Here is a 16079-nt window from a genome sequence, read left to right as displayed (position 1 = left end):
GCTAACCACCGCCGCCCCGCCCCCTGCCCAGCAAACTCTTATTGGAATTTGTAAAAGCCCCGGCCTGGCCAGGAAGGCATCTTAAGAGCATGGGTCTAGGACTGGCCCTTAAGGATGGGAGGTGCAGCTGGAAGACAGGCGGGCACTCCGAGACGCATGGACAGCATGTCTTCCAGGGCAGAGAATCCTGGGTGTGCACCAGGGATTGGGGGGCAGGCATGGGGGCAGGGCTCTGGTTTCCATGCACTGGGAATTCAAGAGATGGCTCCGGATCTTTTGCTAACTCCTGGGCCTAGGGTGACAGCGTTTGCTGTGTCCTCCACAGTGGGGCCTGAAGGACCCCTGCCCCCGCCCGTCCTGCCCGCTGCCCCCAGCCCCAGGCCGCACCTCTGTGGTCCAGCTCATGGTGGTTCTTCTCGTCCTTCACCGTCAGGTGGGCCTGGCTGCCCAGGGCACCGAGCGCCAGCAGCCCCGAGCTGCTCCCCGTCACCGGGGGGATCCCTGGAGGCTGCAGGCCTGACGGGTGGGGTGGCAACTGGACCGGGGGGCCGTGCGTGGCGTGGGAGAGGTGCTGCGCCTGGAGCTGCTGTTGCTGCAATGAAGTTGGTGGTGAGCACAGTGGAGCGGGAGGGGGCAGGACAGGCCACAGGCCATCCCTCTCGCTCCTTCAGGTGGCGGCGGGGGACAAACGCCCCAACAGCCTTTGTTCCCCAGCTCAGTCCACAGGCTGTCTTGCTGAAGGAAGTCTGTTCCTGGACTGCAATTTAGATTTAGATACAAGATTTATGTCCTCAAACACCCCACCCATCCGCCCACCCAATTCAGGATAGAATTTCTTCACGTATGTTTAAAAGCCCAAGATAAATAAAGCATGCATTTAAAAACTACACAGTATGCAAGGCGTCAATAAAATGGGTACGTTTTCTAGAAGAAAAGCAAAACACACTACACATCATCAGGGCTCCCTCTCAGCGGAGGGGATCCACTCTGAGCTACCAGCAGCCCACGTTTGTTTGCTCGGGCTTACGTGCCATCAACGTTAGCAGCCAGCACCCCCACTCTGAGCCCGTAGCCTGGGGAAGGCTCCCTACCGCTGAGGAACTCCAGGCCTGCCTCACAGGGCTGGGCCAGGCCACCGCAGCCAAATCCCAGGATCAAGAGGAGCTTGGGGGCAGTGACAGGAGAGCTAAGGCCACTGGACATCGGAGTAGAGAACAGGGTAACAAGAAGAGTGGAGACTTTGGAACCGGACAGAGCAGGATTCACACTCCAGCCCTGCCACTTACCAGCCCTTAGGAGGCAGGTTACTCATTAAGTGATCTCACAGCAGGAGCTAATTTACCAGAGGGCTCACAGTAGTTCCCCTCTGCTCCAATATCTTGCCCTGATTAACTCAGTATTTCCATCAACAGCAACGATAACAGTCCCCAATCAGATTCTGCTCCCCTGCTCCAGACGCCACATCCCTTTCCAGCACTAGCCTCAGGGCCTCTCCTTTCCCCTCTCCCTCCCACACCCAAGGGACTGGCTTGGGCGGCCTTAGGTCTCTCCCCAGCAGCCATGACTAAATGCCTTTTATCTTATCATTCCTAAGATTGTGCCAAATACTTCGCAGGGATCGAAGTATTTCTTAGGAGTGCCTGGGGCCTTGGATATGCTGATATCCACCTGTGCGTACATCATTCTTCTCAAGGCGCACAAGAGAAGGCAACCAACATTAATGAATGCCTGGGCACTTTCCAAATATCTCTGACCCTTCCAACCACCTGGCAAAGGAGGGGTTGCATCCATTTTACAGATGGCAAACTGCCACTTGGGGAGCTGGAGGAGGCAGCCAGTATCCAGCCAAGTCCCATCACTAGCAAGTGGGATCTGGACTCAAATCCGTCAACCACCAGCGTCACCTAGAGAACATGCCTAAAGAGACCCCCCAAAGCAAGACGAGTTCTTGGGGGAAGGGAGGACAAAGAACAAACGTCTGACAAGCTTTCCTGTCAGTGAGCTGGGGCTTTCTGGCCACTGCTGCCAGATGGCAGAACCCAGGGAAGGCCTCCAGTGATGGCTGGAGGTGAGGCTCCAAAGACAGCAAATGTCTGAGGTCAGGGGTTACAGGCCCCGCTCTCTCCCTGCTAATTTGCAAACGTTGCCCACCCCAGAGTTAACGGCAACCACGGCCATCACCACACTCCTGGGCAGAGGGCTCATTCCTCAGCTCTGGGTGGAAGGCTAGGACCTGCGCTCAGGACCTGGGCGGGACACAGAAGCTGCTGGCAGGCACTGGAGCAGTGCAGCCCGACCCCAGATCTGCCGAGACGCCCAAGCAGGAACCATGCCCCGGGGCCCCAAGGCCGGAGCTTACAGATGAGCTCCTCTGCCTTTTCTGCTTTAAAATTTTGATTTTTGTATCTTATTACAAAAACAATACATGCTCACTGTCAGAAAATACTAAAAGTAAGTACAAATCAAAAAAAGTTTCTAAAAAATGATGGTTCAGTCCCACTCCCTAGAAGATCCCACTGGTCATCTATTTGTCTGTTTTCCTTTATGAAAATCTACACATTTTAAATGCATTTCTGTACAAATGGGCTCTTGTTACCTTTAGTGCCACACAACTGGAGTTTAAGCTGATGCTATGAACAAGTCAGCGTGGGCTTTTTAATGACCACACAGCCTGCTTTACTGTGGTCGGGCCATCCAACTTTATCTAGATGCCCAGTCGGGTCCCCGCTGGGGGCCCCGTGGTTTCAGACCAGTTGCTGGTAGACCCTTTAATTCTGCCCGTGTTAACTACTATTTAGTAAAACCCTAGAAAGCAAGAATGGAGGTCTTTAATCCAGTAAGAGCACTGGAGGGAGAAGAGAAAGAGGAAGGGAGGATGGCTTCACACAAGTCGCTTTGCTGCCTGGGAACACAAGGCTACCACCACCACCACCAATTCTGTGTCTAGAGAAAGAGCTTATTGAAGGTTTGCACCCACGGAAAGACTCACGTGAATAATTCCAGGCACCGTGATTCTTACCTTAGTAGGTAAGGCCTGCCCTCTGACCCAACCTTCTAGGCTCAACCTTCCCCCGTTCAAATGCCACCTCCTCTTCAGGCCGCCCATCATCCTGCTCAGAACAGGTCTCCCTTCTACGAGTTCTAACAGTTCAGACTCTGCCGCCAGGCGGACTAAGGTGGGCGTCCAGCTCTCCTTTATCAGCTGAGACCTTAGATGAGTAAGCAGATCTCTCCAGACCTCAGTTTCCTCATCTGCAAAATGGGGGTTGAATGCAGCCCATCTCTTCGACTTGTGTAAGCATTACATGCATTAGTACATGGAAAGGCAAAGTAGGTGCTCAATTAACATGAGCAAAAACGATGACTGGCCCACAAATGTAACTATTTGTTTTTTCACGTTTACGTGATGCTTGGCAACTTATGACTTCCAGGAAGACAGGGACCTTGTTTTATCCATCCCAGCATGTGGAATGGTGCCTGGCATGTTTGCTCAGTGCACACCTGCTGGGTAAATAAGTGAAAATGTTGGAAAAGGTATACATGGAGAGGCTGGGAAGTCTGTCAGCAGAGTGGCTCTGTCCAAAACTGACCATCTGCCTCCCAGATCCGTGCCGCCTCTCTAATGCACACTTAGATGCAGCTAGAACAGTTATTTAGGGCAAGGAGCATCAGTGGGGTTTCCTGCGGCTGAATCAGAACTTGGAAAACAGTGGCCTTCAAAGCTGCTGAGCTTCTAAGACTGCGAAGGTGGTGTCTGCCGTAGCACGTCAAGCAGGAGTTTGCAACAAAGGAAAGGAAACCTCCACGTTCTTCTCACCTTCAAGTACAAGAGCACCCCCTGCTCGGCTAGAGGACGTCCCCTGAGGTCTCCTCTGGGGACTGGAAGACACAGTCAGGAGTAGCCTGGCAGACTCCAGAGCCGGGGCTTCAGAGCCGGCCTCTGAGGCTCTTGTCTCGGGGCAGGGGCAGACACCAGGCCTGGCTGGGCGGGGCTCTGCTAGCAAGTCTTGGTTGCAATAGACAGTGAAACAAAGTTTTGTCCTCAGTGAGGCAGAGGGATCCAGCGGGCAGAGACCTGCCCGTCTCACCAGCCCCATGTGGAAGCCCCAGCCCCTCCACAGGCAGGTAGCCAAGCAGGGCTCAGCCATCCTCAGGCTGCATTTCTATCCCGTGACATATCCCTAACTTCAGAGGACAATTGCTGACACACAGTGACATCTGAATGGGAGGCGCACCATGTTTTCAACTGGGGATAAATGGAATCCAGCCCATAGTCCGAGGAGGGGCCTGAGGTCCCCACTTTTGCAACAGCCTGCCTCCAATTCCTACTATTCTTTCCAATATAGGAACTTCTCCATCCACGATGTGAAAGTCTATTCCCGCTTCACCTCCAACCCCAAAAGAGGGGCTAGGAGTCTGGACCCAAGCCCACCCACGAGAGCTCTTCTCCTTCCTTTAACATTTCCTGCCGGAAGACAAGCACATGTCCAAGAACGTGTTCTGTGGGGCACTCGCGCGTCCCCGTCCTCCACGCGTGTGCCAAGTGACCATGTCCTGGGCTCAGGAGGTATGACGCCTTACAGGTGAGACTGAAAGGAAGACCCCGCTTGCAGACAATGTGCAATTGGATTATGTGCATCACGCTCTACGCCTTAGCGAGCTGATTCAATGCCTCACTTCTCAGGTTCAGGAGGTGCGTTCAGCGTAGCAAAGTTGTCTAAGCATTTGCAGCGCCAAGACCCACCCAAGATGCCCGCCAGAGGAAGCAGAGTCCTCACTGCATGAAATGAACACTTCCTGCCCTGCGAGGACAGCAGCCCCAGACCTCGGCTGGCTCCTTCTGCTTTTCTTGGCTGGTGGGCCCACTGCTCCACATGGGCTGAGCTTTCATGGTCTGTAATAGCTTTTAGAGTTCACAACAACCCTGCTGGTCCCCAGTGCAGAGATGGCGTCAGGCACAGAGAGACCAAGGAATTACTAAGCCAGAAATGACCAGAGCCAGGACTCAGACCCAGCATCATGTATCTCCACTGCGGCCACCTGGCTGCAAGAAAGGCACGCATTCCCAGGCACGTTCTCTCCGCCACCCTTCTCCCTCCTGTCAGATTCAATCAGATGAATCCAACTCATCAACACCCTGGAGGCAATGCAAGAACCTCAGGGATGGCTTCAAAATACTCTGTGTAGTTTTCTACGAGATAGATACGACTTCCTTCTTCCTCCTCCTCACCCCCCCCACTTTAAAAAAAAAATCAAGTCAACACTTCCACTAATAATTTCCAAGGGAATGCAAACCAAATTGTCAGGGGCAGTGGGGTGAGAGCCCCTCCAGCCGCCAGATTCAATGAGCTTGAGCCAGCACAGAGTAATGTAAAAAAGGGCTTCGGAAATGGATGATATAATGTCAGCTCACAGGGTCTTCAATGGGCGTGGGGATGCCTTCTGCAAGTAGCTACCAAGGGACAAAATTACCCTGCTCATGCTTAGTGATCTTGACCCTTTAAGGATCCCCCAACAATTTGGATCCAAGAATAAAGGGCATGTGACTGTACGGGGTCTGCAGTAATGGGGTCCCTGCCAGGCCCCGGCTAGCAAAGACATCTATGGGCATGTCTTCCCTAAATGGATGTTTGAGTTTCCTGTGGCCCCAAAGGGCAGGGGGTGGGCGGGGTCAGCAAGCCTGGGCAGCCCCCACCTGCCCCTCTGTCCTCTCTCCTCTCACACCAACCTGACACTGGATCCTAGCCTTTCTCACCAGGAGGGGGACGCTAGAAATACCGTAATCCACACAATAAGTATGCCACTAGCTACCAGCATGCCCACCCCATACACATCGCCCCTGTTTCCCTGAAAATAAGACCTGGCCGGACAATCAGCTCTAATGCGTCTTTTGGAGCAAAAATTAATATAAGACATGGTATTATATTATATTAGATTATATTAGATGCAGTCTTCCAGTATAGTAAAATAAGACAAGGTCTTATATTAAATTTTGCTCCAAAAGATGCATTAGAGCTGATTGTCCGGCTAGGTCTTATTTTCGGGGAAACACGGTAACTTATCTTATCTCTCTCTGAGCTAAGCCAAGACACGGCTTCGGAATCCTTTAACTCCATGCCCTAGAGAGCTCTAAACAACTGACTAAAGTGGACCTATCATATGGAACTTGCCTAGTCCATCTCCATCTTTTCACAAATGGGGAAACTGAGGCCTGTAGCTATGCAGCACCTTGCCCAAAGCCCTCCTGACGCCCAGACCAGGGGCAGGCTACTTCTCCCTCCCGAGGGGCCAATCCAATAACTCTAAAAGCTATTACCAGGGGGGTAGCCACTGGTTACTACTAAGATCCTCTGGGGCCTGTCTCTTCACTGTTCTTTCGTGCTGGGGACGAGACTCCTGCCCTTCTGCCTGCAACCCCCGCCATCCTCCTCCACCTCACTCTGAGGCAGCTCAGCTGCAAGCTCGCTCCCCCTCTCCCCTGAGGAGATGAGACCCCTCCTCCCTGGAGTGCAGCGTGCCTCAGCTGTCCGTAATTCCTGCCTTGTGAGGCTCTGTCAGGCGCAGCGATTAGACGGCTGCCTGCCTAATGACAGGGCGACGGCTGCATTCACTCAGAGCCCGAGAAGCAATTACCTTGAAAATGGGGGTCACAGGCCCCACTCGTTGGCTTTAATTGAATTCCAATATCTGCCTCGAGCTGCCTTGACCTAACTTGTAGCTTCCTAAATACTTAAAGGAAGCTGAGCTAATCCAAGCAGTGCTTCTTCCCCAATTTCACTCTTTTCTTAGAACTTAAAAAAAAAATTATTTTCGTAAGAAGAGTTTAATTCCAAAGATGGAGACAGGGGGAGAGAGGACCCCACTGTGACCACTGCAGGGAGGGGAGGACAGATGTCACAGTGTGTATGCCCTCTACCCTTGTCAGCAGGGCCACTGAGCCAGGACCCGGGCCATGGGACAGGACACAGGCCTCACACTAGGGCAGGACCAGGGGAAGCCCTGGGTTGAGTCAGCCCGTGGGCCCCTGCCTGGCTTTGCCCCTGAACAGTATGTGACTGTCCATGGATCAGTTCCCCCTCTTCTAAAAACGAGGCCATTGGCTAGATAGAGCTGTGGTTCTCCACCAGAGGCCATTTTGCCCCCACACTGGGTAATGCCCGGAGACACTGCCGGTGTCACCACTGTGTGTGCGGGTGGAGGCCAGGGCTGCTGCTCAACACCCCGCCATGCACAGGACAGACCCCTGCCAAGCATCTGGCCCCCAATTTCTCTAATGTGGAGGCTAACACACGCTGGGCTAGAAGATCCTAAGGAGACTTCAAACTTGACGGTATGATGGTATTGTGATTCCCCCTGGGGTGCCGCCTCCCATCTCAATGGCCAAAAACACTGACCACTTGCTCACGGTCTCCTTTCCGGGCTCCCCTCTGCTCCTCCCACAAAGTTGCCAGGGCCAGCCTAACGCTTCATGCCCTGCCCCAGCAGCGGCCATGGGGCTCAGATCAGAAGGACAGAACCACGTAACCAGCGTGGGTCCCAGTGGTGTGACGGTGAGTCAGGATCCACAAGTATCACTGTCACTCTGACCCCAGCCTCCGGCATTCCTGGCCCCTCCTTTCACAGATGCAGAAAGGCAGAGGGTAAGACAGGCCTGCCCAGGGCCACAGGGGAGGAGCCATAACGAGACCACAGGTCTCCAGGTTTCTGCCCCAGAATGAAAAGCCCAGAGTCATCAGCTCACCCACTGTGCAAGAAACTCTGGGGCCTGCAGTTCCACCTTGAAATAACCACCTCGCAGAAGAAAATAAGAGACACGAAGATTAATCAGGATCCCAGAATGTTAGGGCTGAGAGGACCTCAGCCAAGCAGCCCACTGCTTCCCAAGCCTGACAATCCTTCAGAATGTTCTGGAAAACTTCAAGAAACAGGCTGCCAGTCCAACCTCCAGACCTATGAAAAGCACTCCGGGGGGAGTCCCCTGGAATCTATATTGTTCAGAAGCCCCCCTGGGGACCCTGACCCAGCTATCTGTGGAGAGGAAGCAGTAATCTCACCCACCCCTTTCATTTTCTCATTTTTAGGGACAAAAGGTAGACAGGTATACCCCAAGGGTAAGAACCTCACTCAAAGTCACACTGAAAAGCTTTTTTCCTCAGATGCTTATCTTAAATATCCATAGTCTCCACCAAAGTAGCAAGCAAGAGAAAGGTGCTATTTGAATACAAGAAATGAACCAAAGATGCAAGCCCGTGAGGGGCACTAAAGGGGAGAGATGTCTGGCCTCCTCCTTTCACAGAGGGGTCAGACCAGAAATGGCCCTCACAAAGCACTCTTCGTTATTTTTTCCTGCTTCTTCAACCTAGGAGGTCAGGGAGACCCGCCGAGGGGCCCTGGCTGGAATGCACAAGGGCCTGTGAGGAACAGGCAGCCAGGCAACTCAGTGCACGGACAGCAAGGCCCAAACCCAAATCCCACAGCACATTCCACATCAACAATACAGCAGAGACAGTCCTGATCCCAGGTGGCCAAAGAAGGGCAGACCTTTGCCAGGGAGGGGGCACAGGGCAGACAGGCCCCCGGGGAGGCATGAGGAGGCGGGGGACCCGTACTGGTCCGCCTGGCCTTGAAGGGATCTCACAGCCACTCCCCTCAACAGGGGAACACCAAAAGCTGGCGGAGGACAGGGCTGATGAGTTTAGAGGTAGACTTGAGACATGTCTGGCACCCCTTTAATTTGGGAACTGGGAGGCAATTGGGGACCCACTGGGGAGAGAGCCCCAAAGGGATCCAAGCCCATGAAATGCTTGGGGAGTCGGAGCCCTGGGGCCGCCATTCTTTGAAGCCAGCTAAGGTCAGGGTCGCTCTCTGGTTATGGTAAAGGAGAGGAATAAAAGGGCTATACACACGGTGAGAGGCAGATTGGGGAGTCCACGTACCCCGATGATGGCATTCAGCTCCGTCATGGTGACCTGCTTGGCACGCTCCACAGCCTGTGCCACCTGCTGCTGGTGCTGGAGGGAACAGCACACGGGTTAGCCGCGGCCACCGTCCCCACCTCTCAGGGCAGGCAGTGACCGAGCCCCAACAGAACACAGAGGCAGTCCACTACATTGGCACAGGACACGGAGGGGACAGGGACAGGGCGTTTTTACTTTCTTCTTTAAACCCTTTCCAATGAGCATGTATTACTTTCGTCATCAAAACTTCCTATAAATTGTTTTACGCTAAAATATAAACGAGTCAAAGGATGGATATCAGTCAACTGCTTCCCCTCCACCTCACACACAGGAAAACTTCCTTCCAGCATCTGTCTGTGAGCCGGACATCAGATGACATTATTGAATGCGTGTTAATGTTCTACCTGCAGTAACGGCAGTGCACTCATGCAGGAGCCTGTCCATGGTTTTTTGGAGACACGGCTAGAGCAGTGAGTGGTGAGCTGTCAGGATGTCTACAGCTCTCATTCAAGGGGCTCAGAAGAAAGGTACGTGCATCTAAATGTACCCCAATCTATATCTATCTAAATAGCAATGAAACAAACAAAAACATATGTCTAGATAGAAAATGAAGTGGCAAAATGAATCCGAATGAAAACAACGGATTTTGGGTGGTACAGATTTGTCCATGTAGCTTCACCACCTGTAACAAATGCACCACTCTGGTGGGGGAGCTATGGGAAAATCTGTGGACCTTCTACTCAATTTTGCTGTGAACGTAAAACTACTCTAAAAAACAGTCTTTAAAAAAAAAAAAAATTTTTTTTTTGGTACAGTCATTCCCTTCAGCCTTGAGGTAGCACCTGCTTCATATGCAGCCATCTGCCCTCCTGGGCTGCAACCTCTGAGGACATCACTGCATCGTGTCGTTACATGAGTGCAGTCATTTAATGTCACGACTTACTCAGGTCCAGGACCGCAGGAGGGAGCTGAGCCGGCCCCAGCCACTGCGGCATGGAGGGGAGGGCTGGCCCCAGCTTCAGTGAGCAGTCTCCTGTCTGCCCTGCACAAGGAGCCCCTCAGAGACAGTTCCCTCACACTGCCCACAAGTGGGGGGCAGGTGGGGCTTGGACAGCAGCTTAGCAGCTGATGAGACCGACTGACTGCGCACGCCTCTGGTGAGTACAATCTGTCATGGAGGGTGGGGTCCCCTCTGCGCACTGATTCCCCTCCCAGGGTCTGGCCCTTGGCACGGACAGGCCAGGCTTCCTTGCTCCTAGACATTTCCAGGTGTGGAAGTTGAGGTACCAGCAAGCGAAGGCTGGGAATTCTGGGTTGGATGGGGCAGAGGGGGCACAGAAGCACCTACTGCCCACTGCCCACCTACCCCCGTCAGAGATGAACCGTCCTCTCTGGTCTCAGGCAGTGGCAGAGACCAGTTCTACCAGAAGCATGAGCAAATCATCCCTCTGACATGCTCCCTGTCCCTGAACCCGCTGGGGAAGGCTCTGTAAGCCCCCAGGTTGTCCACTTTAAGGTCTTACCTCCTGGGACAGGAAAGGCATGATCTGTGCTAAAATTGTGTTCAGTCTCTTCGCAATCTCTGTCTGCAAAAGAAAAGAAAATAAATCAAATCGCCGAAATGGCAGACAAGTGAAGTGCCGACTCCCCCAAACCACAGACCCTCAGGCCCGGCTCCGTCTTTCCCAGCCTCCTTGCTAAATCTGTAGCATGAAGAAATTTCTTCCAACTCCCCGCAACCAGGTTGCCTACATTTAGGGGACTCCAATTTCCTATCAGAGGTGGTCTATCTGTTTGGGTCAGAACATAGTCTGCCTGCTCTGGATGGAAACCCTAATTAAAAACAAAGCAAAACAAAACAAGAACAATCTCCACACTGCACACCTGAGTAAAACCTGTGACAAGAGGGAAGGAGATTCCTATGCCCAGTGGCCCCAATGGCAACAGCAGGACACGCTCTCAGACAGACAAATAGGGAGGTGACTGGAAGTCCCCGGGAGGGGCCAGTGTCACACAAGGTGGTATGTTGCTTACAGGGTCTCCTGCACCCCCCCTTTTCACTGCTGCCTCCCCCATATTATTTGCTGCCCAGCCTGAAACTCCGCCATTAACACTGCATTTTTTTAGGGTAAAGCATTGCCTTCCCTACGAAGCTGCTCAGGAGGTAGCTCTTCAGGGCTCTAAGCTTTCATCTAAGTTGATCACAGAAAGGCAGATCCATCCTCTCTCTGCCCCACCCCCTAACAGTCCAGAAAAGACCACATTTACAAAAACATCGCCTGTTTTTGCCACCCGTGTCCTACGTGCACCCCAGGTCACAGGCGGTTAAAAGAGAATGGTGCTAAATGGTTAACTGAGCCTGGACGGGAAGGCCTAGATCCACTAATAGACAAGTCTCAGAATTGCTTTTCTTATCTCATTCTAAATCCTGAGGCGGCCAGGACCAGGTCCCAGGGCTGCTGCAAAGCTTTCATCAGCACATCGCAATCTTCCAGAGACAAAACCATGACAACAGCCTTTAAAGATCTGTGATCACCTGCATGTCAAATGATTCTGGATGACAAACCCTTGTGCACTTAACATAAAAACAATGCTGTCTGACTGCTTACAAACAGACCCTGGGCCTCAGGGTCTTGGGAGGGCTGCACCCCCACCTCCCTCCAACCTAGCCACTAATAGGGTTGCCTCAGGTTTGTGGGCAGGCCACCGACGAGGAACCTGACGGAGCTTAGGCGGCCACCGTGGCATGTTCCGGCACAGGCAGCCTGTCCACGTCAGGGCCTCCTGGGCAGGGATGGGGCGGCCCCTGTCCTGGAACACTCGATCCTCAGGAAGAGGCCAGGGTGTCAGGCATTTAGGTGGAACAATTCTTTGTTGTGAAGGACTGCCCCTCATACCCCAGAGCAACTAAGTGTCAGTAACGGTCCCTACTTCCAAACTTTCAGGGAGGTAGGGGAGTATCACCGCCCACGGAGACCCATGGGACCCACAGCCACACCTGCACATTCGGGGTACACTCTAGCAAGGACATTTACATCAGGGCTCCTCAGCCTCAGTGCTACTGACATTTGGGGCCGCATACTTCTTTGCTGTGGGCTGTTCTGTGCGTCGCAGGGTTTTTAGTGGCGGCCTCCGCCCCACTAGACGCCTGCCATTCATACTGTAAGGAACCTGGGAAGATTACTAAGTAATTATTGTAGAAATTATTCACCTAGGTAAGTGGGAAGGGTAGATTCCAACACAGGGTTCTTTATCATTTCTGTTCATTTTTTCCTCCCCCAAGTTGAGTGGGGAAGGAGAATAAAGTATAAAAGTCAGGACTGTACATGGCAGTTCCAGAAACAATCAGCTAGTCTGCGTGTCAGTCCACACCTGCACAGAGCAGCATGGACACTCAAGGATCTCACGTTTAGTTTGCATGCCAAATAAGAATACAAGGACACATCAAACACAAACAGCGATAAACTAAATAAACCAGGCTCACTGCTTGGAAGCTCACTGGTCCAAGGCCTCTTACCTCAAATAACTAGCGTAGCAGGGCCTGGCACACAGACGGTGCTCAATAAATGTTTTGCCAGAAGCAATCTCGCCAGCCTCCCTGCATTTATTTTTCAAGACTTCATAGTGCAGAGTGTCCCCTGGCAGAAGACCCGGGCCTGCCCCAGGGTGGGCCACATCTCTGGGAGGGTAAGTGGGGAATGGCATGTTGGCATACAACTGGGAGGTGGGGTGGGCAGCAGCCACGCCCTGTGCCCACGGGGTGAGGTGATGCGATCATGCCAGACCAACCACAAGCCAGCTCAGGGGGTCTCTGAGGTGGCCCCCTCCCCGCAGCCAGGAAGGCAGGCAGCAGTCCCTAAGCCTTCCCGGTCACTCTGGCCTCCTCAGCAATGACAACTCGCACAATCTCTGGGTTGGGTGGTTATGAAAGCGTTCCCAGCTGTCGCCTACTTCCTCTAGCTGATAGGTCAAGTGTCAGGGTCTTGGCAGTTACAGGAAAAGTAGCTGACCTTCCCCTTCCCCACGCCCTTTCGCACACACAGGGCCACAGGCTTCCCCTAGGTAGGCTCCTCCTGCAGGGCCCGGTCGGATCCACCTCCTCTCGTTATGAGGAAAAGGCATCTGCCAGGTTCTAGGCTTGGCATCCAGGCCGCCAGGTACCACAGGAGACTCACTCGGAGCAAGTTCCCTTTAATCTCACCCTTCCACCCCTCCGAAAGCAGTTCTTGCTTTCTTCACCCGCCTCCAAGACCACAAACATCAACCAGGGGTCATCCAAACAGCTCCACACAGATACGGAATGTTCTGGAAGCCTGGGTATCAGCATCCATCCAGGCTCTTTCCTGGGGCTTGAACTCAATTCAAAGAGGCCTCGCGTGTGGCAGTTAGGACTTTGGGACACGACGAGACAGGCCTGGACGGGGCTGGGGGGCGGGCAGAGCAGAGGGGGTAGTCTCACACTTGGGGAGCTTTTATAATAAACCTCCGCTTCCCTATCCATGGGTCGGGGTGGGTGGGTGGGAAAAGCAGGCAAGCCCATCTGTAGCTCCTGCTGTCACTGCCGTCACCTGGTATAGAGCAGCATTCCCCTCCTGGGCCCCCCAAAGTGTGGAAGCAAGGACTAAGCCTTACTTATCCCTATCTACAGGGGACACCCAACCCTGAGCACCGACCGGCTCAGTACACTCTGGTGAGTCAAAGAATGAACAGGTAAACTGTTCTCTAAATGACTTTTTTCATGTTTGTCTTTTTGAGGGTGGGGATTGCAGGAAGGGAAGGCTCCTGGAAGCAGAACACTGGCTGGACAGAACCACGCTTACCCACAACAATAACAATAATGGCTAACATCGCTGACCCAGCTCTTCTAAGCACTTTACATGTGTGAGTTCACAATTACCCTATAGGAAAGGCACTTCTTGAAATCTCCATTTTTCAGATGGGGAAACTGACGCTCAGCAATTGAGCAACTTCACTAAATGACTTCCTACCAAGAAGCCAAATTTCCCCATTTTGAGAGAGCTTACAGAAGTATTTGTGAAAGAAAAACTACCAGAAGGGTTAATAATCGACAGCATTTCTGATTAGAACAGCTGTTAAAACAGCATTTTATCCAACTCAAACAAGTGCCAAACATCAGTTTCAAGGAAGGAAGAAAGAAAGAATCAAGATGTGTGGCTTCAACAATCGGGACAGGTCACACACCACCAACTGGAACTAGATCATACGTTGGAAAACTCCTTTTGGCAACGCAGGTCACTCTTATCGATAAAGCAGCGGTGGTTCTGAGGCCAACCTCCATCTTCCCCTCCATCGGAGTCCTGCAAAACCACAGCCTTTGAGCCAGCGCCTCAGACCCGAACCAGAGAGGAGGGGTGCCTGGCGAGGGAAGACCGCTTCCTTTGGAAAAGGTGTTTGGGGAGCCTGATGCTGCCTTTGAAAGTTTCTTTTCAAGTGCGGTTCAAAGAAGGCGGCTTTGCTGGTGGAAAAACATTGTTGCTCAGAAGGAACTAATCTACTAGACACAGACAGAGAAGCACTTCAGAGAACTGCGCAGAGATCCTGTGAAATTCAGAATCTGCGCTCCCAACTGGGCGCTGGGAGTAACATCTGCCCTATGTCTCTGTCGAGATCGTTAGGCAAATAAATGACGGAAACAAGATAGTGGGGGGCAAGTGTAATTTCCCAAAGAGCAATCTGCTCCCTGTGCCTCGGGAGCTCCCACGTGCACCATCATCTCCTCATTAAAGCAGGAACCTCTAAAAAGCTCGCTGTAAACTGAGGGTACTTGAGCATTCTTAACCCATATTTCTCTAACAACAGGCTAGCATTCATGCTGCTGCAGCTTCCTGGCCCCTCGCTGCCCTTGACCCAGGACACCGAATTAAGGGGGAGGGAACCTGAGCATGGGCCCCTCCCCCCAGCAACCTCTTGCCCCTGGTCTCAGCACCCAGCCAGGCATTGGACTTTTCTTTTTTTTCTAATTTAGCTGACTGCCCAAAGCACCGCTGACAGCTACTTCCAACAGAAGGTCTCTCCATTATTCCCTTTTAAACTGCCCAGGTGGCTGCACCCGCGGGCTCTTGAGAACGCACACTTCGTTTTAACCTCAGTCAAATAAAAACAAGGAGAGGGAGAAACCTGCCACTTGAAAGAGTATGTGATGACCCAAAGCCACACAAAAATGACCTGGCTTCTACTCACAGCTCTGCCTCCATCTAGCTCCGTGGCTTTGGGCAAATCACTTTCCTCCGCTGGGCTTCAATTTTGTTGTCCGTGAACATAGGGGCAAACTGGATAACTTATAAGACCCAGGAGCCTTCACTTAAGGGTTTAAAATGCTAAACATTCCTGAATTGCTCTGTGATATATCATTTCCTCCACAAAGCTCGGTAAAATAGAGCACAGCATGAGTCTGAAGGACAAGCAGAGAAAAAACAAGCCACCTTGAGAGGTGGATGGATGCTGGGTGGTGGGCTCGGCTGGGGCTGGCTGGGGCTCAGTCCCAAGGACCAGTCTTCACAGCAAGGACACATTCAAATATGTCCATCAGCAAAAGTGCACACAACTGTCACAGAGCAGTGATGTCCTATCTGTACGCATCAAGCACCTACTGTCCGGGTTTCTTTGATTCACAAGGAAAGAACGGTTGTGAGCAGAAGACAGCCAGGCCAGGGCTCTTCAAGACGTATCACTGAGTGGGAAGTAACAGCAATTTCCACGTCTGTGAGTCAGCCAAGGGGCCACCACTAGGCTCCTGGTTTCACTTCTGCAACACAGATTTCTCCCTGGGACAATCAGGGTGGTGTGGTGTGAATCCAGAGACCCGTTTGTGGATGAGCTCGAGAAAAATGAGATGAGGAAAAGATACCTGCCTATGTGAAACATGAGTCACACTCCCAAGCCTTGTGTACATGGTGGTTTTCAACTCAGCTGTGCCTGGTGTGCCATGTGACCCCTGGAAAAGACACGCCCAGTGGCTGGGCCTCGGGTCACTCCTCTCAAAGCATGTGTTTGGGGTGGGGACTCATCCACTCCGGGGCTCCTGAATTGCATGGAATCAGGTTTCACAGGGTTCTCCGACTCCAGTACTAGGGTGTTCAAAGTGAGTCTGCTTCATCTTGA

The 16079-nt window shown here is 52.5% G+C and overlaps 1 protein-coding gene across 8 annotated transcripts in view; it reads right to left on the bottom strand.

Moving 5' to 3' along the window:
- Positions 1–16079, bottom strand: part of TLE3 (TLE family member 3, transcriptional corepressor) — a 48101-nt gene that overhangs the window by 16110 nt on the left and 15912 nt on the right. For 4 of the 8 annotated variants that reach the window (XM_019735968.3, XM_019735970.3, XM_019735969.3 and 1 more), the window contains exons 5-7: positions 10481–10543; positions 8907–9011; positions 388–592 (exon numbers count right to left, since the gene is read on the bottom strand). In XM_019735968.3, coding sequence (XP_019591527.2) covers positions 388–592; positions 8907–9011; positions 10481–10543 — 373 coding nt within the window. The remainder of the gene's footprint in view (positions 1–387; positions 593–8906; positions 9012–10480; positions 10544–16079) is intronic. The other 4 variants (XM_019735972.3, XM_019735974.3, XM_019735973.3 and 1 more) reach the window with 1 other exon arrangement.

The sequence above is a fragment of the Rhinolophus sinicus genome, chromosome 3, assembly GCF_057876585.1.
Source record: "Rhinolophus sinicus isolate RSI-liver-muscle chromosome 3, RSI-T2T, whole genome shotgun sequence".
NCBI classification, from domain to species: Eukaryota; Metazoa; Chordata; class Mammalia; order Chiroptera; family Rhinolophidae; genus Rhinolophus; species Rhinolophus sinicus.
The sequence above is the reverse complement of the archived record's forward strand: the minus strand, read 5'-3'. Positions and strand labels throughout refer to the sequence as shown.